This window comes from Tetrao urogallus, assembly GCF_951394365.1.
Source record: "Tetrao urogallus genome assembly, chromosome: 15".
Taxonomy (NCBI): Eukaryota; Metazoa; Chordata; class Aves; order Galliformes; family Phasianidae; genus Tetrao; species Tetrao urogallus.
In genome coordinates, this window is record NC_136828.1 from 11697167 (window position 1) to 11719078 (window position 21912).

Below are 21912 nucleotides of genomic sequence, written 5' to 3' on the forward strand. Positions count from 1 at the left end.
CCGCCCCGCCAAGCCCCGGGCGCATGCGAGGGCGCGGCCTCACCCCCGGAGCTCACTGCGCAGGCGCACGCTCGGCCCGGAGCCTCGTTGTCGCGTCGCCTCGTTGCCATGGCTACCGCAACCCGGAAGTGCCCCGAGCCGGCCGCCGAGGCCTGAGGTCGGGCCTGCTATGGCCGCGGAGGGGGAGCTGGTAAGGAACGGGCAGCGAGGGGAGGAGAGCAGCCTGGGCGCGGGGCCCTCAGAACCGTCAGGCCGATGAGGTGGAGGTTGCGGTTGCTAGAGGAGGAGCGAGGCCTCGGTCCGTGGCATGGGGGATGTAGCGCTCCTTTCTGTCCCTCCCCAGCAGTTCGATGGAGGCTTTGAGGCCCTTCGCTGAGAGCTGTTCTCTTGTTGTTTTGGGCTGTGAACGTTTGCAGGGACTGGAGTGCTCTTCTTGTGGCACCTTCCTGCCCGGGTGAACGCTGTGCCAGGGCCGAGTGCCTTCCTCAGTGTGGTTCTCTGTGCGACAGGCGCAGCTGTGCAGGGAGATGGCACGGAGGGATAAAAAGGCCTTAAAAACAACAGGAATAACATCTCGCTGTGCTGTGGGGAATCTTGCCTCGGGAAATTAAAAGCTAACTGGCATAGTGTGTGACAGGCACGCGTGCCTGCTCTCAGCCAGCACAAAAAGCTGCTTTAGTTGTGCTGTTGTTGTCAGCCTCATCTCTTTTTCCATCAGCTGGGAGTCTAAGAGATATTTTGTCCCCTCCTCGCCTTTCACAGAGATAGATCAGCATCTTTCCAAAGAATGGGGCTGCAGCTGGAAGCGCCACGGAGTTGGCGGCAAGTGAAAATGTTTTGTGAGGGCAGCGTGTGTTTGTGTGATCTGAAAGGGAAGTGGAAATTTTCCTTCTGCTGTGGATGTGCTCGCATTCGAGAAGCAGAAGGTTCTGTCAGCTCAGCGTGAGGAAAGATCAAACTCTTTTTTGACTTGGTAGTTTGTCCTTTTTTTTCAGCCCCATTGCTTCTTCAGTCTATTAAACATTCCCGTAGCATAGCAAGGGTGGGAACAAGTAAGGGAGGAAGAGAACAAAAGGATGAGTTGCTGTTTGGCCAGGTGTGACTGGGGAGAGGCTCATGCAGTGCCTGCACTTTGGAAATGGGACACCTGAAGGCTGTGTGATGGTGCACTCCAAAGTGCCTAATCTCTGTGGTCCTTGTTAGAAGTGACTTGCATTGTTAGCACACAGAACACAGATCGTGCTGTGTTTGCAAAAGTGATGACTTGTTTCCCACTGGTATTTGTTGTATTCAAGCTCTGTTGTGTTAGTAACAAATCATTCTGGATATGTATTAAAAGCAATTACTTGGAGAGCAGCAAATGTCACAGTTTGTGTTTATTTCCCAGGGAGATGACAGCTTGTCTGTGATAACCTGTGAATCAGATGCAGAAATGGTGAGTTAATGGCATGCTGCAGATAAATGCCTTAAAAAGGCCTCTCAGAATGTTCTTGCACAGGCTACACCCATGCGATGGCTCCTGATCGATAAGAACATCCTTCAGAGAGGAGAGCTTACAATCTTACTGCGGTGTAGTTTGATATGAAAATCTCTTCTAATTCCAGATGTAATTCAGGCTTCTAAATTCTCTGGGAGTTGCAAATGGTATTTGCTTCATTTTGCTTTTTATCAAGCTGAGGGCCTGAGTAGCTGTTTTACTGTGCTCTAATGGAATTGAACAAGCCTTTCCTTTAGGGGAGTGGTCCTACTCTATTCTGGTACAGCCTCTGCTCTGTGATCATTGTGGGCTTGCTGTTGTATGTAATGCAGACCAGGAAGGTCTTAGTATTCTGAGCATGAACAGTCTACTTCATAGCACAAAGCTTCAGTAGGTTCCATCCTAATTTTTGTGACTGTTATTGTAGCCAGATCTGCATGTATTTAACGCTTCTGGTTTTGTTTTATGCACAAAAGGTTTTGAGTTATTAGAACAAGTGCTCTTCACGTAACATGGAGATTGAAGCCAGTTTTGCAGTTATATGCTGGAGTGTTCAGAGAGCATGATATTTTAAGCACGCCATTTTCTTTTTTTCTTTTTTTCCAGAAATTAAAGAAGAAAATTTTTCACAAGCCTCCAAAGTCACCAAGTAAGAGCTCAAAAATCTTCTGCTTCCATTGTGCATAACAAGATAGATTTCTTTGTAGCACAGGAGGTAGATTTATTTGAAACAACTTCTTTGTTCTCACTGGAATTGTTCATTGTGTGTGCAGAGCACCTCTGCTTGAGATTTGTATTCTGTAAGCAGTGAAGTTAGACTTTTATAGGCTGAGTATTGAAGCTTATAGTTTAGTTACAGTTCTTGATTTTTTTCAGGAAGGGGAAAACTTTCCCCCCCCCATTTTAGTAAGTGCTGATATTTGCTCTGCAGAAAGACCATGGGATTACCAGATAATCAGAGATACCTGCACATCCTACCATCTAACAGATATTTCTGTTAGTAGATTAAGCACTTCCATTTCATTCTTTTTTCCCTGTCACCTTAGAAGTACAGCGTAGAATGTTCTCCATCAGTACTGGATCTGCAGGTGTGCTGTGTTTGTAGCTTATTTTCTGGCTTTTATGTTTCTTACCATGTATTTCCATTTACCTTCCTTTTTATATTTATAGTGAATATCTCAAAGAAAACAATCTCAGGTGTTGTTGTGATTTTTGTTACTTTGTGTTTATAATAAAAGAAATCACATAGCACTTCACATTTTTGCTCTAGGGTGAGAAGGAGCCAAACCCTTCTGATAGGAGCATATCTACCTCCTTCCTTTACCTGGAATCTCTAAATGATGGAATTAAAACAGTTCCTTAATTTCTACCATGATTTTTAGTTTAATTGCTTCTTCCTATACTTCTCAATTTGAAGACTAACTTGCCAGCCAATATAGCAGACATCTAAACTCAGCTTCAAAACATGAGTAATTATCAGTATTTATACCTAACTGCAGTACCTGAAGTAGTGCTGGCAGGGGCTCTCCAGCAGTGTCAGACCCAATCCTGTTTTTTGACTGCTGCTAGAAAGTTGCCAGTGGTTTAATAGCCACAGAGCCACTTCTGTCAGCTTATCCAGGAGTGTTCCTCTCACATGAGGGCATTTCTGTAGGTCAGATGTATGAACATAGATACACAAGCGTTTTAAGATTGAGTCTCCAAGTAAGTACTTCTGCTTATATTGAGTGATGTTACTGTTATTATGTTACTCTGCCTCTTTCGCTTGTGGCTGGGAGCCTGAAGCTCAAAACAGATTTTTTGTGGATTTGAGCTTTTTAAGGCAACGTTGAGATATTTTCTTCTGTTTTAGAGTCTCCGTACAGCTCTAGCACACAACTGTATCCTAAGAAAGCTGCAGTTTGGAGATCTCTGCAGGGAACAGGCAACGCACATTTTGAGAGTGCAGCTATGAAAAACCCAAAGCAGATGTGGCTGGGATCACTGAAACAAGGTATCAGTATAGAAGTTTTGTCTGCATGGTAGTTACAATTCATTCCTGGGGACAGCTTAACACATGAGCTCTGAGATGGGAAAGGTGTGTTTGGTTACAGGGTACATGGGAAGACATTTCCATAGTAGTTATTTGGGTGGTTGGAACTGAGTTTGAGTCATCTGATCTTGAGCATTGGAATTTATAGTAGGAATAATTAACAGCACCTGGAGCTTTCAGTGTTGCATTTGTTCACAGTAAATCCACCGACGTAATGCACAGTTATCCCTGATTTCTGCATTTTGTTCCTTTTTTGTTGGCAGGAATGAGCCATTCCCTGAGATCAGATGTTGACACGGGACATATGCGAGCTGGCATTTCTAGTAGCACTCCAGAGTACTTGAAGGAAGCTCTAGGAATGAAGAAGCCCAAACATTCCCGTTCTTCTAGTAATGGTAAACTCTGTAACTGTATGGTAGATAAAAATTAGTGGTCTGGTTTTCTTCCATGTAAACTCACGCATTGTTTTTTAAGATCATAGCTTTAGTAAAACAAGCCCCGTTTCAATTTAACCTATGTTACAATGGTGTGTCAAAGTAGAATCGTTGGAATACTTTTGAGATTTACAAATTGGTTGAGGCAGCTCCCAGATTTTTTGAGCAATGAATCACTATTAGCTTTCAGGAGTTCTTGCAGACTGCCATGCATTTTCAGCTGAAAACATTGCAAATATAATATGGTTCAGTGGGCCAGCTGTAGACAATTTATTGAACTCTGTGAAGCAGTTTCAGAACCATTGATAGAAACCATCTGCTTGCCTGAAATTCTGTGTAACTGACTCCTTTTACTTCTCCTCTAGAAAGTGTTCTATCATGTGGTTGTGATATTAAAATCAACTGGGTGTTATAAGAAAGGCAAAATGTGAAACTTTCGTCCTGTTCTTTTTCTTAAATGAGAACTGTGATGTTAAAAATCCCAGTATGAAATTGCATTTCAAATGCCACCTACACTGTTACTGCTAACACGTAGCTCGTGGTGACTCTAAAAGGCAGTAAGCTTTCGCCCATTAAGTATCAATAAAAAAACATATTTTGGACATCTTAGATGTGTTTTGTAAATAATTGTTGGGAAAAGACTTCGGTCTTCTGTGAAGTGTGGTTTTCTTCAGATGTTTTAATTTAGTGCAATAGAGAAAAGAAATTTTAGGAGAAATTTGCCATGAGATGTAGCAGAAGGTTCGTATGGTAACACCTCAATTTTGTTTCCATATGTAAAATAAATTTCTTTGCTGATTTAGTTTTTTTTTTTTAATGCCTAGTTTCCAATTTGATGATGTTCGAAACTTTTCCCTTTAAGGTTTTCATTTAGGAAAAAAATATTTCTTTCAGTTCTGCTTCTTTTATCTACCTTTTTTTTTTTTTTTTTGTAGGCTACATTCCTGGAACTCCCGACTACAAGGAAAAAGAAGAGATGTATGATGAAATCATAGAACTGAAAAAGGTGCTGTGTCTCTGATGCTCACACTGTAAAACCATGGGGTCTCTGTCTATCTGTACATGTCCAGATGGAATTCTGTGGTACAACTTAGATATCCACCCAACACTTTTGTATTTGTGATGCATGGTCTAAACTATCTATTTAAGGCAATTTCCTTGTTCTTATGGTGTGATAGATACTTCTGAGCAGTAGATGTAGAAGCCTTGCAGTATATCCAGTCCTGAACCTCAGCCACGGCCCTAGCTCGACACAGAAAAGTTTCATTGCATTGGTTTCTTTGCCCTTCAACCCAACCTCTTTTTTTTTTTTTTTCTATTTTTTTTTGTTTGTTTGTTTGTTTTCCATGCTCAGCTGTTGCTTGTCATGTTTTAATAACGTGGTGAGGCCAGATGTCCCTGTTCATTGCAGGGGAGTTGGACTAGAACATCTTTCAAGGTCTCTTCCAACTCAAACGATTCTATGACGGTTTGTCAAGTGAGGTTTGTGCAGTGTCTGAAAGATAAGGACAAGCTGAACTCTATGGATACGAATTTAAAAAAAAGAGTCTTGGCTGTTGTAGATCATTTGTGTAAGGTGGCCTTTCTGTTAGAAGTTTTATTTATCTTCATAAATAACTTTATCTTTGTCCTGTCATCTCCCTTACCTGTCAGCCCTGGTCTACTGTGATGGTCTTTGTTTTGTTTTTTTATTTATTGTGTGCTTTGTCCTGGCCATCATAACTAGAAATGTTCTGATGCCAGTAACAATTCATGTGAAAACTCAGTGTTTCTGAAATGAACTTTGGATTTTTCTCTCCTTTTTTAGACAATACAAGCTCAGAAAAACGAAGGAAATCGTATGAAAACTAAGCTGCGTCGACTAGAAGAAGAGAATAACAGAAAGGATAAACAGATTGAACAACTGTTGGATCCTTCCAGGGTGACTGTTTCTTTAGGGCAAGGGGTAAAAATTGACAGAACAGTGCTGATCTGCGTGATCCTCATTTTCTTCTCTCCCTTTGATTAGCAGTGAGTCTCTTCTGGAGCCATTTGGAACTGGCTCTTATCTAACATTGGGCAGCTCCCAGAAACACTTCTCACAGTGTTCTGAATGCTTTTTCACCTCTGTAGCCCCATTGCACATCAACCAAATGCAATTCTTTGTGCCTGTTGGTTTATGCCTTGGTAGCAGTGTGCTAATACAAAATGGTGAGCATAGGGACTTTAGAATTTAAGCTGTTGGACTGTGAAAATGAGTACGTTAGAAAGTCCTGTGGAAATTGCTAACAGAAGAAGTAGCAAAGTTTGTCACTTGCTTTGTTTGTCTTCTCTTGCAGGGCTCTGAGCTGGCACGATCTTTGTCAGCAAAGAAGTCTGATAACGGATGGGTAATTGTTACTTTGCTACCTTTTGCTTTCATTTATACTTTCTTGCTCTTGTGGAATTGAACCACTACTGATTTAAAAAAAAACTTTTAGGGAATCGTAACAATTATTTTTGTAGTCAGGTAGATAACTGGCAACAAGGATCTGGAATTAACCATATTGCAGATGGCTTTCTTTGTCACTTCCTTGAATCTGTTTGCATCAGTGTTTTCCCTTTTTCTTGCTGCTTTTAATTTAACAAGGTAATGGGTGCAGTTGTTTTTTTTCTTGTATTTTGTTAAAGATTGTGTGTGAAAATTATTAAGCTGGCTATGTTACCACAGATATAAATTAGGGTCACAGATGGCAAACATGTTTCTGATTTACTAAAGTATGTAGGAGTAAGTATGTCTGGTTAAGTGCAATTTACAGAAAGGGCAGGATTATGGAGAAATCGAACTTATGTGTAGATATGGAATATTCCAGCTCTCTGTTCTTTCTGTAGGTGGTTAATGGATTAAAACAGAAGATCTTCAAGCTAGAACAACAGTGCAAGGAGAAAGACAACACTATCAAGTATGACTTTATAGGGGTAGGGACTTGTATTGGATAAGATAAGATAATAGAGGGGATTGGAAATCCATGTTAGTTTTTTGCCTATATTCTTCTGTTGTTGTTTTTTTTTTAACACAGATTACTTTGAGAATGTCTTAGAAATTATAAACCACCCACCCAGAAACTGTAAATCAACAAGCATTGCAGTGTCTCTGCCAGTATTGCTGGATTAACTTCTGTGTTCTGTTTTCAGCAAATTCCAATCAGACATGAACACCACTGATTTGGAAGAAATGAGGATAGCTGTGGAGACCTACTGTGAGGAGGTACATCTGACAAAGCTCTCAGCATGCATGCTGGAAAGGAAGCTCAGTTGTTGAGCTGAAATAGAAATCGAAGATTTTAGATTTCCTACAGCTTAGGTACACGTGTAATTAGAGCAGAACTTTCATTGATATTTTGATAGCTCCAACTCTATGTACCAAAGAATTTTGCTTCAATAAGCTGAGTGTGTTAGCCAAGAATGGGGAATAATGAAACTAATATACATCCATACGTGTATTGTACATGTGAAAGCCAACATAATGATAGCCTGATTTTTTCAGTGGTGGCCTCATTGAATTTATGACTAGCCAAAGGGTCTTCCTCTGATTTCCTTGTAGTGAACAAAGGTGCTGTATTAACTATGCCAGCTTACCTCAGCTAGCTTGTTAATAGGATCTATATTTCACACTTACAGGTTCATCGTCTCCAAATCCTCCTGGCAAAATCTGAGACTATGAAGAAAAAGTATGTGAACTCTTTTTGAGGCAAATATTTGTGTATGTGTATCTGATGTATCAACTGTATACTTTTGATGGAAAACAACTACATTTGTCATTTTTCTTTAGTCTCTTTTCTTTCTCATAGATCGCTTAGTGGGTGTGGAAAAAAAAAATGCTAGAGATATTTAAAAAGCCCATAAAAGCTCTGAAAGTCTCTGAAAGTTTATTTCAGTTAAATGAAATCCATTTTCCCCCGTGATCACATTTGTTCTTTTGCTACTGACACTTGAAACAAACTCAAAAGATGCTTAGGGTTTTACAGTTGAGTCAGTTCTGCACCTTTCTCTAGGGAGTGTGGTGCAGAGAAGTTATTCTGGAGTAAACTTGATTTTCCCATAGCGCAGAGATACAGATCCAAAGCTCAGGGTTGCTTCTGAGAGAGATCTGTGAGTAGCACTAATAAGATACTGACAAAGAAGCTTGTACTGGTGCTTGTCACTAGTGCACAGAGGTATATAGATGGTAATAAAGGGAAACATGCTGTGAGAAATGATCTCTAGAGGAAATAAAAGACAAAGCACAAAGCCAAAAGACAAAGCTAGACCCAAGTAAGAGCATGTGTGCAAGTAAGTGTTGGTCAAGCTGAGGAGAGGGTAATGGGCTAGGGGGGTAGGAGAACATGCTAGCACACCAGATCAAAACTTTCTTGCCCTCGTAGCGTTGTTTTAAGGTCAGACAGCAATCTTAACTTTTGGGTGTCATCAGTCTTTGGGCTGATGGAAACATGAGAGCTCTTTATGGGCTGTGTGCACTGGTTGTGTTGCCTTGATTCCTACTGACTCCTGTGGATTAAAAACTGGAATTTGATTTGCCACTGCTTTTAAGAAATGTTCATCTCTTGGCTCAGGCGCACAGTGACGAGCTTCTCAAGGCTGTAACCATCACAATTAATTTAGTCACAGGTAAAAATGAGTCATCAGGGCTCTTCCTTGTCCTCATTTATTTGTATCTTTGAAAAACAGTGGTCAAGGCTGTCTCTCTTGATTATTTGACTGTCAGTCTCTACTTGAGAGGCCGAGCTCTGAGGTAATAAGTGAAGTTGAAGGTCAAGACTCTGGCACAGAAGGAGTGTTTCTTTCACAAGGCTTGCCTACATTATTTCTGGCTGAAGTGAACGACATTTAACTCCTCTTTTTTCACTGTTAACTATGAGTATTTCTGTGTAAAGCTGTGGCTTCCAATTGTAACCACGAAATTAGACAAGCTTTCAAATCCTCAGAATGGGCAGCAGATGTTCCATTTTAGTTTTGATGAGCCTAAAACAATGGCATTCAGTAATCGTTGTGATTTCTGTCACCTCAAAGTTTTGTTGATTTGGTGTTTCTGTGTTGTTTTTTTTTTCCCTCCTGTCTGGGACAGCTTTATACATAGTCTATAAAATGATATCTGGATAGCTTTGTTTGTTTTTCCTGATTTCAATTTCTTTCAATTTCCAAAATGTAAATTAGGTTCAATTTTTCACTCTGATAGCGTAATGGTAGACCATCTTCTCCTTTACCTACAATTATTTCAGTGAATAAGTGATCTAAGATTCCTTTACAGTGGAATTTGTCCAAAACTAGGTCCATCCTTTGATTTCAGAAGTAAGTTTGCAGTAACTTTCTCATTTAAGTATTAAATGCTTCATTTAAGTACTAAGTGCTTCGTCTCACTAGAAATCTGTTTTGCTAACAAGCTTTACAACTTCGTACATCTGGAAGCTGTGATTTCTTCCTCCTTTTATTAGAAAAATTAGAAGGGCAGAATCATTGTAACACTTGAAGTATTTTTAATGCAGGACAGGCTTTCCTTATTCTGGTGCTTCTCATTTCCAGAACATCAATGTAAGTAGCATCCACCAAATCTGTTTCAAATATCTCATTGATTGAAATGTATCTTAAAGAAAGAAATTTCTCAGGAGTTCACAGTTTCACTTTAGAGCAGCATTCACAGTTATCTCAAAATACATTTATGTGTAGGATCTTTCTGTTTATAGCCTGTTCTTCCAATCTCAATCTGCTTATTGAGTGAAAGAGAGCAATTAGGAGCACACAGGTTATCTTTCTATGTTGAACAGTTTTTCAGAGTAATCTCTGCATTGACTGAAGTGGTTTTTCATCTGTGGTCCATAGAGTACTGGTAAGGCATTGTAAGATCTGTTAAGAAAAGAAGTAGAAAGCTCTAAGTAGAACTCAGACAAGCACTCCTGCTTATGCACTGAGGAGACAAGAGTGTCCTCAATCAATCAATGAACTTTCAAAGTTTAACTTCTTACACTGATGTAAATTAAAATAACTGAAAGTGTTGAGTCAGATGATCTTTATTCTGCTAGGAAAAAAAAATTCAACTTCTCTAATCAAAAATGCTGAGAAATGTTATCAGGGAGAAAGTGGAGACAATTAAGTTACCCAGCTAGATAGTGAGGCTGTTTTATTTCTTCTGATGCTGCTTTTTTGTTCTCTGCTTTAAAGTTAACTTCCTGTTTTTGATCCTTTTTCAAGTGCAGAGGGCAGAGATACCCAAAAACGATTGAAGGCACTGAATGCTGCTGTCCTGAGGTTGTCCCGGAATATCAAGGAATTGCAGAATGAGAATCGGTGTCTGAAAGAAGATCTGGATCACATTTTGAGCTGTTCTGCGTCTAGGAAAACAAAAAGTAGGCACTAAAATGTGGGGTAACGGATTTAGGTACATTTGAAAGAAGTTTGAGAGGGAGGGCAGGACCCCAAAGTGGCAGAATTAAGAGAGGTAAACCAAAAATGGAGATTTGGATTGGGCGAAGGTTATAACAAGGTGTTTGTTAGAGGGGTCTGTCTCTAAATAGCAGGGATGCTGCTCCAGGATGACCTGGGTTTTCTTTATTATTATCCCTGAGAATTCTGGGCTGCTAACACTTAAAGATTAAAATTTGCTGGCAGATTTTTTCAGTTGCTGAAAACAGCTAAGTACCCATGGCTTATATTGATTTCTGAGTCACATCCATCAATATCGTTTTCATCTTTTGATTGCTGCCTCTTTAAAGCTGAAGCTCAGTGATCTTAAGGTGATCCTTTTTATGGGCAGAAAAATATATTAATTCATGAATGCAGTTTCCTGCTTAAAGTTTTGTTGTTGCATTTAGATTATAGCGACTGGAGCAGGCAGAGCCTTATGAGGCGGATTTTGGAGCTAGAAAAGGTGAGTGTTAATATTCGTGTGGCCATCTGAACTGTCTCTAAACAGAAAATGGAGAAACACTGGCTTGTGCTGGTGGCAGTGTGTATTCTGTCTCACACATGTGAACTGATATCTATTCCATGTCCCCTTCCTCCCCTTTTCTTCTTTTCTTTTCTCAGAATTATTGCATGTAGATGCATATTTCAGAAGCAGTTTTCATTTCATCTTTTCTCTTGGCCTAAGTGAAAATTTTTTATGCTGAATTCAATTTTCTTCTCTTTGTGTTTTCTTCTGTGTAAATTTATTTTGCTCAGAAAGTAGGTGACATGGAGAACACCAGAGTATTGTCAGCTGATAGTGAGGCAACGCAGTTACTTGGTGTGTCATCTTCACCTTCTGCAGACCCAAATCATGCAGCCTCTCAACAGGTAGATCATGATGAGGAATGCCATCGACTCCGAGAGCTAGTAAAGAAACTGAAGAGTGATAGGAGTGCTCTTCAAAGTCTCCTACTTAGTAAAGAGTAAGTGCAGCACTTGTTTTTTTTGTTTTTGTTTTTTAGCGTAAGTTTTATTCTGGTCTGCCACTTCCTCCACTTAAACCTTCCTTCTGCCAGGCCATACGCTGTCTTCTTTCTCTCCTGTTAGCAACTGATTTGTAATTTAAATTGCTTAGGCTGGTTTCATATGTCACTGCATAAGGGCAGGCAGGTTATTCTGATCATGAGCAGAGATTTGCACACAGCTGTGTATTGCTAATAAAACGCTTTGCCTCTCTTTACAAATTTTGCTTTATTTAAAGGGTAAATTAAATGTGTAGTTCCTTTCCAAGTTTAAGACAACCCATTTTGTTTAGAAGTTTAAGTAAAAAATAATTACTTTATTGGGATGTGAATGATGAAAATATTGCTTAGATTTCCTTATTCTTGTTTAGCTTAGACATCAAGCAGTTGCTTCAGGCCAAGACTGAAGCAGAGCTGGAGCTGCAGAAGTACCAGAACAACAAGGAAGAAAGCAGGAATGAAGAGCTGACTTTGAGGTATCATATCTTGTTTTAGTAGATCTTTAAAATAAATAAATAACTCCAAGAAAAAAACTCAGCCAACCCGTTAAAGAGAATTCTCTTTTGAAGTGACACAGAATTCATATAGATCATATGGGCTGCAGGAAGCTGGGAATTCATTTATGTAAAACTCTGATGGATAGACAGGATAAGTTATCGGGGGAGGAGGTCTGCAGAGTTTTAGAGAAAGTGAAAGACTGAGATATACAATAGGGAAAAGAATTAGATTGTAAGAAAAGTGAAAGAGGTGGATGGAAAAAAAAAAACTTGCCATGTTGCACTTGAGAACTTCTTTCAGTTTACAAGAAAAACTGTACTATCTTTATCTAGAAGCTTCTGCCTTTAGACCATTGCTAATACATTGATAATAATCCTGTGCAAATGTAGGGGAGAAAAATAGTGACTTCCTTATTGCTTTGTAAGATGGGACTTTGTTGCAGTTTCATATTTGTCAGTCATCATTTCAAATCTACTTGTATTATTAATAGCATCAATTGTACCATTCTAACCTTGGGCCATTTTCTTTATAATTTTAACCTAAGGCTTTGCTATCGCAGCTTGAGAATTGATTGTCAATGTTCTGTTGCTGTGAGAGTATGCCTAATGTTATCCTGAGCACCATTTCCCACTTGGACATTTAAAAAAGCCAAAGTAACCCAATTTTATGAAACAGGTTCAGTCTATTCAAAGCAGGAAGAACAGAAAATGTCTGACTATTAATATATTTGCCTTTCCAACCATAGCGAGGAAATGCAGAACCTTACACAGAAAGAAGGGAAATCACAGTCAAAACTGGAGGAAGAGGAGAGACAAACGACAGAAGATGCATTAGAGAAACTTAATGAGGTACAGATAAATGTTTCGTGGGTATTTTTCTTTGCATCTGATATCCTGTGAGTTGTTCAGATAGTCTAAATAGCTAAATGTTTCTTCTCTTTTCTGACACATGGGAGACACACACAGAAGGAAAGGAGGAGGGGAAGCAAGAGCAAAAACCGTCCTTTCCAATGATTTTATGCTGACCAGGTGATCATTTAGGGCACTTATGCTACTTGGTCAGAAAATACTATTTAGCTTTTCTGTTTGGATGGAAGCTGGGCCCTTTTTAATTTTTTAATTTTTTTATTTACACAACACGATATTTAAGTGAAAATGGAAGAAAATGGCAGTACAATGCAGTAAGCACTTAACCCCCTTGAACTAAAGTCTTTCTAAAGTTAAAGTATTCATAGCACCTCCATTTTGAGTATTTAGATGTCTAACAGCTGTGTTTGTGCAGCCATTTGTCCTGGACAGTTTTAAATGGACCTCTGCACTCAATTTGTTTTATTCATGAATAGGAGTGAACTTGGTATCAGTGATCTCCCACCCCTGTGCTGAACGTTGTGGCTGATCTGTAGAGATGAATGGGCACTGGCAGAAATGCTTGCAGATACAGGGAGGTCATTTTAATCTCATTCCACTAAAAACCATCTAACAGTTATAACTGGAAATTTTGACCATTGGAACTTTAAGGTTAAAGTACTCTGAAATACGGGTTGTACAGAAATAGAAATAAAAATGTCCGTGAGCTTAAGGGGGTGCTATTTCTGATATGTAGTGCAGTTCTGTAGGAATTTAAGTTAGATTTTTTGTTAGAGGGTGATGGATGCTAAATGATGTTTTGAATACCAAATAACTTGAGTTTCTATTTAGAAACAGGCAATGAACAGTCCCTTCTTTCCTCTGCAGACTATGTATATTCTTGGCCGGTAACCATCTATTTATTGAAATGTTCCCATTATTTGTAATTATCACTAAGTTCCCACCAATTTTTCATTTTAATGGTAGGTTGTCACTTTTAATATAACATGATCCATTTGCTAAATGTAAGCCTTTAACTCAGCATTTCAAAGGTTATAAATAAATCCTTTTCAAAGAATCAAGCAGCTTTTTCCAAGGTCTATAAAATCTCTTATTGTTTCGCTTGGAATTTTATACCAACAAATTAGATTCGTGTTTTAAAATTGCTGTTGTGACTTTAGTTTGGCAAGTGAGGTAAGATGATTGGTATAGGTTGGATATTTAGGGATCAAAAGGATCAGATGGCCAGAGGCTCAATGGACAGCCACATCTCAGGAGAAATATCTGGAAGAAAATCATGTTTTGCTCTGTTTCTTCGTCTTTTTCCTCTAATTAACTGATTTCTTCAAGACAGAAGAGTAGAGTTGTACTGATTTACACAAGCTCTCAGTCTTGCATGTGTGATGTGATGGCCAGCACGTCAGTAAGGTTAAATACAATTTTGGGGTCCCATCTGCCAGCAAGAGACACGAGAGAGCTGCCAGGTTGATTAATATTTGTGTTCCTTGGAGAAGAATTGCAAAATTAGGTACCCTGACATTTGTTCTCAGTCTGTCAATAATACAAAAAATGTTTCTGGTCAGCAAAGCATTGATTTCCACTGTGGGAGTTCCTACTGCTTTAGTGATGCATAGAAACATAGAAGTACATGTAGGTGAAAACCTTTCAATTCCCATGTTCAGCTAGCAGCTGAAACAAGGACAGCAACGTGTTTTACAGTAACAGTCACCTGGATTACAGGTTTGAACACGAGCAGTATTCAGAACTAAGATTTTCCTCCTTACCCTCTTTCCACCCTATGGGCAGGCAGAACATTGAAGGACTTTGGTGTCGATTTCTGAGTCAGTTGTAACCTATATCCCCTCACAGAATTCAGATTTGCATCAGTGTAATGAGTTAAAGATTCTCCTTCACAGCGTTCACCAAACTGCACAGTTAAAGATGAAGAAGACTGCAAGAAGGAACAAGCAGCCAGATGTATCCAGAGATGGTGGAGGTCGTACCGAAATAAGGTGAGGGTCTCTGGTTGGGAAGCTGTGAGGTCATCCTGCTCTGAATCTTAGCCTGGTTTCAGAGTCTGGATAACCTGCCACGGGGCTCCAGGACCTGCAGCAGTGATTCTTTACCATTATCTCCTCTTGCACCACTCTTTTCAAGTCCTTCCTGATGCTTCTTTTGCCTTTGCTTCCTAGAAGCTTGTTTCTGTTCTGAGAAGTGCAGTTTCTACGTGGGGGAATCTGGGTGAGCAGATAAACTAAAGGAGCAGAAGCAGTGCTTCCTTGGTAACGTTGCCTCCTCAGATACTCTTCTCGTGGCTCCTTCCTGCTGCACCTTGCATTAGCATTAGGAGTAGAGCCCAAACTAACCAACCCAGTGTGCAGCTGATGTGTCCTGCCCCTCTGATATGCCACATCAGAGAAGTCTCTTCTAGCAACTAATGCCTGTAGCACCAAGACAAAGTTTTCATGAGATTTGTTTTTGTGGTTTTTTCCTTCTTCAATACTGTTGTGAAGCACAGGCATCTCAGTGCTTTGGACCTGTGCTTGGGAAAGCTGCCTAGCTTTCCAGTTGAGGCTACAAATGAATGACACAGTAGCTAAAGCCAGAGTGAGCAGTACTGAGTCCTGAAATCATTGCGTTTTTTTTTTTTATTCTTTCAACTGTTTCTCTTTTCTTCTCTTTTTTTTTTCCCAGCAAGCTTTCAAACAAGAGCGAAGTTTGTTAGGCAGTGAAAATAATGAAATGAGAAAATATAAGGTGGGGTTAAATTCTTTTAAAAGATTACATTGCTATTTATTATGTTAAACTTTGAGATGTAATGATCTATGACAACGCATTTTCCATTTCAGAAGGAGGAAATTGCTCTGGGTGAGGTGAGTATGTTTATGATAGCCAACAAAACAGTGGATCACATGTAACCTGCATAAAAGCATAACCCAATATTTTTTAAAAATTATTTTTAAACAGGTTTTATTGTGATGAGCTGTTGTTCAAAGGCCATCTTTGTAATTCAGGCTGCTCATGATCCACCTTGTGACATCCTGATTTTGTTTGATACATCTTTTCAAAGTGTTCACCACTCAATCTCAAATTTTCTGTGTGTTTTTCATTTTCACTGTGATGAATCTTCAGAAGAATTTCAAGTAGGATTTTGAAGCCTTTCCTAAAGAGAAATGTTGCTGAGTGTTCTTCAGAAATTGAGTTTGTTTGACAATTTTGTCACTTCTTAATAAATGCTTTGCATACAGGATTTGATTAAACTTTTTTCAAATCACACAGCATAGCATCTTACACTTGTTTCTTACAGAAAATAAAATCCTACTTTCAGAAGTTAGAACAAATTCTAATTACGTGACAGAAGCACGTGTTGTGTCTAGATTAGAATCTAGTAAAATATTTGAGCAGAGAGGAAGGACTGCTGCATTCAGCATAATCACTGCAGTGGTTTGCCAGGCTTTACTTGATTTCTGATCATACCAGAGCATCAGAGAGCCTGCTGCCTAGCCAGAATCTAATAGGAGAGTGGGATAATATTTCTCTATGTGTGAAATACAGGCTAGCACTGGCAGCTGGAATGTAATTGCATTTGATAGGATCAATGATGAACAACTTTTAGGCTGAGTTTAAACTGTGGGTTGTTTTATATCCCTCACGTGTTGGGTAAATTCTCTGGATTGTATGGCAGTCTCTGTGAAGTAAATGTGTGAGAACCCTTCTGCTTATAAAGATGTCAGGACATCACTGTCCATTGCAAAGGGAAAAGCTATTTTGCGTATGTGCCTCTGTGCTTGGGACTCTTGTTTTAATTTATAGCTGCCACCTTTCAAGGGAGTTACCATTTCTTCTTCTTCTTCATGGTAGGCAGTTGTTGTGCTTCAGGCAGCTTTCAGAGGACATCTGGCTCGACAGAAGCTGCTACTGAGTTGTGGGCTGCATGATGCCCAACCTTACAACAGGCAAAGCCCAGGAAGAAAGGTAACTTCAGGGGCAAATGGGTTATGTCATTGTTTTCACCTTACTTCGTAGAGTGCTGTGCTTCCACACTTAATTCTCTGTGTGACCCTGTAGAGCGATCTTAATGCACTGGTTGGTAGCACCACTGTATTTCCAGAAAGATATCCAGTTCATGCCCTGGTATTCCTTTCTGACTTCTTACTTTAGCTGTAATTCCTCTGCATTATAGTCTTTAACTGTTCCTTACCAGTTAAGCATTTTTTTCTGTAAATCGTTTGCCAGCTTATGTGAGCATCCTTTGCACCTTTAGTGTGCTAAAATTAATTCTCCATTCATGTTGTCCATCTGGTTGCACTTGTCAGTTTTAAGCAAATAGGCCAGTTGTAGCAGAACTGAATAGTTCATGAAGGTTGCCTTACCTCTTCTGGCTTCTAGATGGTTTCCTGCCTGAGGTATAAATGAACTTCAGAACTCTGTAAGCCTTACCTTGCAAATATCTAACATTTCATTAATTGAATATGTATATTTCAAAACTTGTAGGGTGATCGGGTTTGCATTCCTACTGGTTTAGTCTTATAGAAGCTTTAAGACCGCAGACCAAAAGATAGAAGTGTTTGCTCCACTGCTGTTTTCACAATCAGGAAATAAAATTGACAAAGCTTCTGTCACGTTTCTGTGCAATTTGTAAAAGGTCAGTTCTCTTTGATCTGATTACTCTGCAGAACTCCTGTATGCCTCATGTGTCAAACTCCTTGAGCTCATCTTCTCTCAGCAAGGAGAAAGAGAAGATTGTGACATTCATCCAGTCCGTTTTCAGGGCTCACTTAACACGTACAGTACTGCTTGAGGAAAGGTAAGTGATGAATAGATTTTTCTGCAGTGTAGTAGCAAAATTGTTTTTACTACAGAGGAGGGGTAATTTTTTTGTGTAGGATTTTAGTGTGGGTTCCTTGGCACAGAAGGAGAAAGAGAGCATTGTTCAAACACACACAAGATAGCTTTCTCCTGGGTATGCAACAGAAGAGTTTCTTGTTGCAGTCTTCCTACATCCTGCTGCATGTTCTCTTCCATAGGGATGAGGGAAAGTAGAAGAAAAGAATTACTCTTTGGGAAAAAAGAAAAACAGTTGCTGTCAAACTCATTGCTAGCTTGAAATTGAGTGAAGCTCTGACATGTGGAAGTTAAATGTTATGTGGAAGAAGAGGAGGAAGGAGCTAGAATATGATCTTGCATGAAGTCTACTCAGCTCAGGAAGAACTCAGTCATTTGCTTACTACATAGGTTTATGGTGGCTCTGGCTTGAAAAAATACTTCCTTTTTCTCCAGGATTTACTGCACCAGAAGCCATTAGTACTGACTGCTATGGTTACAGTGAGAGTTACTTAATTGTCACCTCACATGAATGACTGTGCTCACTTCCATAAGTGATGAACGTTGATGCTAGTAATACAAGAAACTGTCCTGTATGCATTCTGACAACAGATTGGTGTTCTTGTTCTGTACCTCATGCTATGCATTGTGTCTTTTTGCAGGCCCTCTGTGTCTAGCACAAGTGAGAAAATGGATTCTGCTCTGTGCAGGACAGAGAACAAACCAGTCTCAGCAGCACTCCAGACCAGCCTGTCAGCCAGCATGTCTTCTCTTCCTGGTAATCTTATTTCCCTTTGTGCTCAAAAGCATGTGAAGTTTGAGCAAATGTATGCTTAATTTTACAGGGAAGTTCTGCACATGCATACACATGTTCATATGCATGCTTGCACTCTGTATCCATGTATTCTTTTATACAAGCAAGTGCAGTCCCTCCAATAAAGACTAAGTTCTGACAATATCACTCCCAGCTTCTCCAACTTCACTTGCTTGCTGCCACTTCAGGTTGGAAGGTCTCTCTGGGGAGAATGGTAATTATGTAATATTTACCACTGTAGCTGTTGTGTGGTATTCTCCACCATGTCTATTAAGTCATGTTTCCTCAGCCGTCTTCATTTGCTGCAGTAAGGAAAAAAAATGAAGTTGTGGATGACCTTTCCAGCTGGTACCACAGTGGTGCAAACTGGGAAAATGTCTTTTCTTTTCTCATGGCTGATCTACAATTTGGTTTCCTTCTTGGATTCTACTTGCTGCTTCTGAGAACATGGAACTAAAGCCAGAGGTGCCTCTAAGAGGCTGCTAAAAGTACTGAGCAAGAAAGGCAAAACAATGATGCAGAAAGAAAAGCTGTGGACACACAGCTTCAAAGGACAACAAACAGAAAAAGCTAGCTCTATCCTGAACAGGAGATTTTATGGACCCCAGTTGGAGAAAAAAAGAGCAGCTTTGAGGGTGACCTGAGAAACATTGACTTCTTTTTGTTGGTGAAAAGCTGATACTCCCTGCAGACTTTCTGAGAAACAGAGTGTGGTTTAAGCAGCTCAGGCTGTTTCTGTAAGATATGAGATGGAGAATAAGCCAGATTTGCCAAGGCTGTGAATACAAAAATTACCCTGCAGTGGAGTAGGAAGTATATAAGAAACTTCACTGTATACCGTATTCAGAAGCACATTCTACTACTTTTGAAGGGGTCAGTAATACTTGGTTCTGAAGATATTTTAGTTTTGAGTGATTTCAGTTATGTCTAGAGACAGTATCCAGAAAAGAAATCCCACAGCCTCCCGTTTTGCCTGGGCTGTAAGTTTACTGAAAGTCTGATATCTGTCCTTCCTAACTCTTGACTGATGTGAAAATGTGCTAGTGAAATTGGCTTTTGGAGTAATGCACTGCACTGGTCATTCTGTATTTTGGAAAGCAGAGAAGACAAGGAGCTTGTTTAACAGCTGAGTGATTTAAAGCAATCAAATTCCTTTGGCTTTAAATCATGCAGCTGTTGAACAAGCTCTTGCTTCATTCGTTCCAAGGTCAAACTCGTGTTTTGTGACCTTTCAATCTTTCGAAGATCTTAAACTTTCTATGAAAATACACATTGCAATAAGTCATTTAGTTTCTCAAGCCTTTTGGCATTATTTTGAGAGGAATGGGAAAGATGAAAGTGTGTTTTAAAGAGGCTTGTGTATGGGCTAGAATAAATTACATTGTTTTCATCAGGTTAGGTATGTCTGCTTTCTTTAGAGGAATAAAATCTAGCACAAGTGTTGCAGCATTCAGCGCTGCTTTGCTTTGCTCACAAATATGGATACTACTTGAAGAAAGCCATTTTTTTTGCTTCCAATGAAGTGGAACAGATGATAACAATTCAGTCTAAAATTTAGGCTTTTGTTTCTTTCTGTCAGGGGAGTGATAGAAAGGAAAGAACGTTCAGAATATGCACAGCAATCTTGAGTAAGCATTGCTCTCCGCATATTGCTGCTCTGGGTACAACTGTTAGCTTATCTGAAGCATTTTCAAAATCATAATGAATTTACATCTAGTTGTTTCACTAGTGTGCTGAGCCATTCACAAGCACAAAGATATTGTTGTCATTTTGAAGTCAAGATGAGGGCAATAAAATCTCAGTCTTCAAGAACGGGATATAATCTCGAATGATTTGGTCAATATTAAGCCATTTCATATATAATGTCTGTTTGGTGGTGGCGTTGCACCTTCTAGTTACTGTGCTTGCTTCCAAAAGTTCTCTTTCCTTATTCCTATCACAAGCACTCATAAATCTTTCTGAAAAATCCTCATATTCTTTGCTGACTGATACAGAGAGGAATTTCACTTAACTAGAAAGTCATGCGTTTCTTTGCTTCTGTGGGTTGAGGTCAGCGTGATGGCCTCCTGCATTCCTTGTTTTCATTCACAGGCTCTCTGCCTGTCACCCTTTTTCTATTCTGGGCTTGTTGCAGACCCCTTTTCTTTATTCCACATTCCAATTGCTGCATATGCCTCTTCCATACCAGCAGTTTTCTTTGTCAGGAACCCCTCATTTCACCGTAACAGCAATGGATCATCAGTTCTTCTCCCTAAGGAAGGTTCCCTGTATGCCCTCTGCTATCTAGTCCACTGTCAAACTCTCAGTGCATAGCCTCTTCCTTGCGTGTTTCCTTTTTCTACCACAGGTCATCTTGATTTGTTCCTTTTCCTCTAGGAGAGATGGTCTTTTTTCAGAGAACCGACACTCGAAGCCGAAAAATTAGTGGAGCTGAGAGCAGGATATTGAGCTAGAAGATCTTAATAGCTGTCATCATTAAGTTAATAAATTTCTTGCATAGGGGTTAGAATCTGCTGGTTCTGCTTGTCAGATGTAAGAGGCCCCATGTATCAGTTTTCTCTTTCCAATTTTTAGTGGAACCAAGGTTCTATCTGTTTATGCCCCAAACATTTATTTAAATTGCCATTGCTGAGATGCATAGAACCAATAAAACTTTGTGTCATTCAGCATGTGAATGTATGTAGTGGTTTGTAGATAGATGAATGAAAAGCATTGTTAGGGACAGCTTCTCTCAGATTTCTCACCCATTTCCCTTCTCCCTATTTATATCTGACTGAAGTTCTCATTATGACCTTTCTGCTTAGCTGAAGCTTGCTTGGATCATTTTTTCCTTTTCTGACCATCTAATAAATGCTTGTTTTTATGGCCTGGTTTCAGTATCACGTTGCTTTACTTTGTGGTGTGTAACCGCTTGCAGAGATTTAAAGACAAGAAGACAAATCATGTGTGGTCAGTGTGTCAACTTAGTGCTTGGCACGCAGCTTCTGTCATTAAAGCAGAACAGGAATAGTTACATGCAGGAAAAAACAGATGAGAGATATTCATAACTGCAGGTAATTCTGGAAACTTGATGGCTCAGAGAATATTACTCTTCCCACAAAGGCTTGTTTTTGTCACTGTTCTTTATTGATGCCCTCGTTTCCTTTTGCAGTTGTTTCGGCCGGCGCTTGTGAGAAGCAGCCGCAGCCCGCCCTGTCTCTGCCTGTGGATGAAGCTCACTCAGACGATTCAGATGATGTTGTAATTGTCTCTCCATCGTTGAGGATGAAGAAAACCTCCACCCACTTCTTTAATGGGCTCTAATCTTGAATTATTCGGTTCGCAGACAAAGGTATTTCCACCGAGGTAAAGCGTATCGAAGATGAACAAAGGGGGGATGTCAGCCTGCAGTTGTCTGCTTTTTTTTCAGCTGTGGTTGAATACTTGTTTGATAAGTCATCTCTGCAGATATATGGCTACAAGCTGCTGACTGTCTGTTAGCCTTAGCCCTGTAGTACAAAGAGAGAGTTTGGGTTGTAAAAATGCTGCACCAAAACAGTTGAATTTGTGAGACAGAAGTTGAAATTG

The 21912-nt window shown here is 39.8% G+C and overlaps 1 protein-coding gene across 1 annotated transcript; it reads left to right on the forward strand.

The window, feature by feature from the left end:
- Positions 1-169: 169 nt before the first annotated feature.
- IQCE (IQ motif containing E) lies at positions 170-21648 on the forward strand (the record flags this gene model as incomplete). Its single annotated transcript, XM_079543115.1, has 22 exons — positions 170-190; positions 1388-1435; positions 2084-2126; positions 3330-3470; positions 3773-3904; positions 4879-4949; positions 5751-5864; positions 6262-6312; positions 6794-6864; positions 7097-7169; positions 7583-7632; positions 10148-10302; positions 10768-10823; positions 11117-11325; positions 11736-11840; positions 12608-12710; positions 14624-14719; positions 15557-15580; positions 16569-16682; positions 17384-17514; positions 18194-18309; positions 21497-21648. 22 exons carry the CDS (start codon positions 170-172, stop codon positions 21646-21648), a joined length of 2076 nt encoding a protein of 691 aa, XP_079399241.1.
- Positions 21649-21912: the final 264 nt, after the last annotated feature.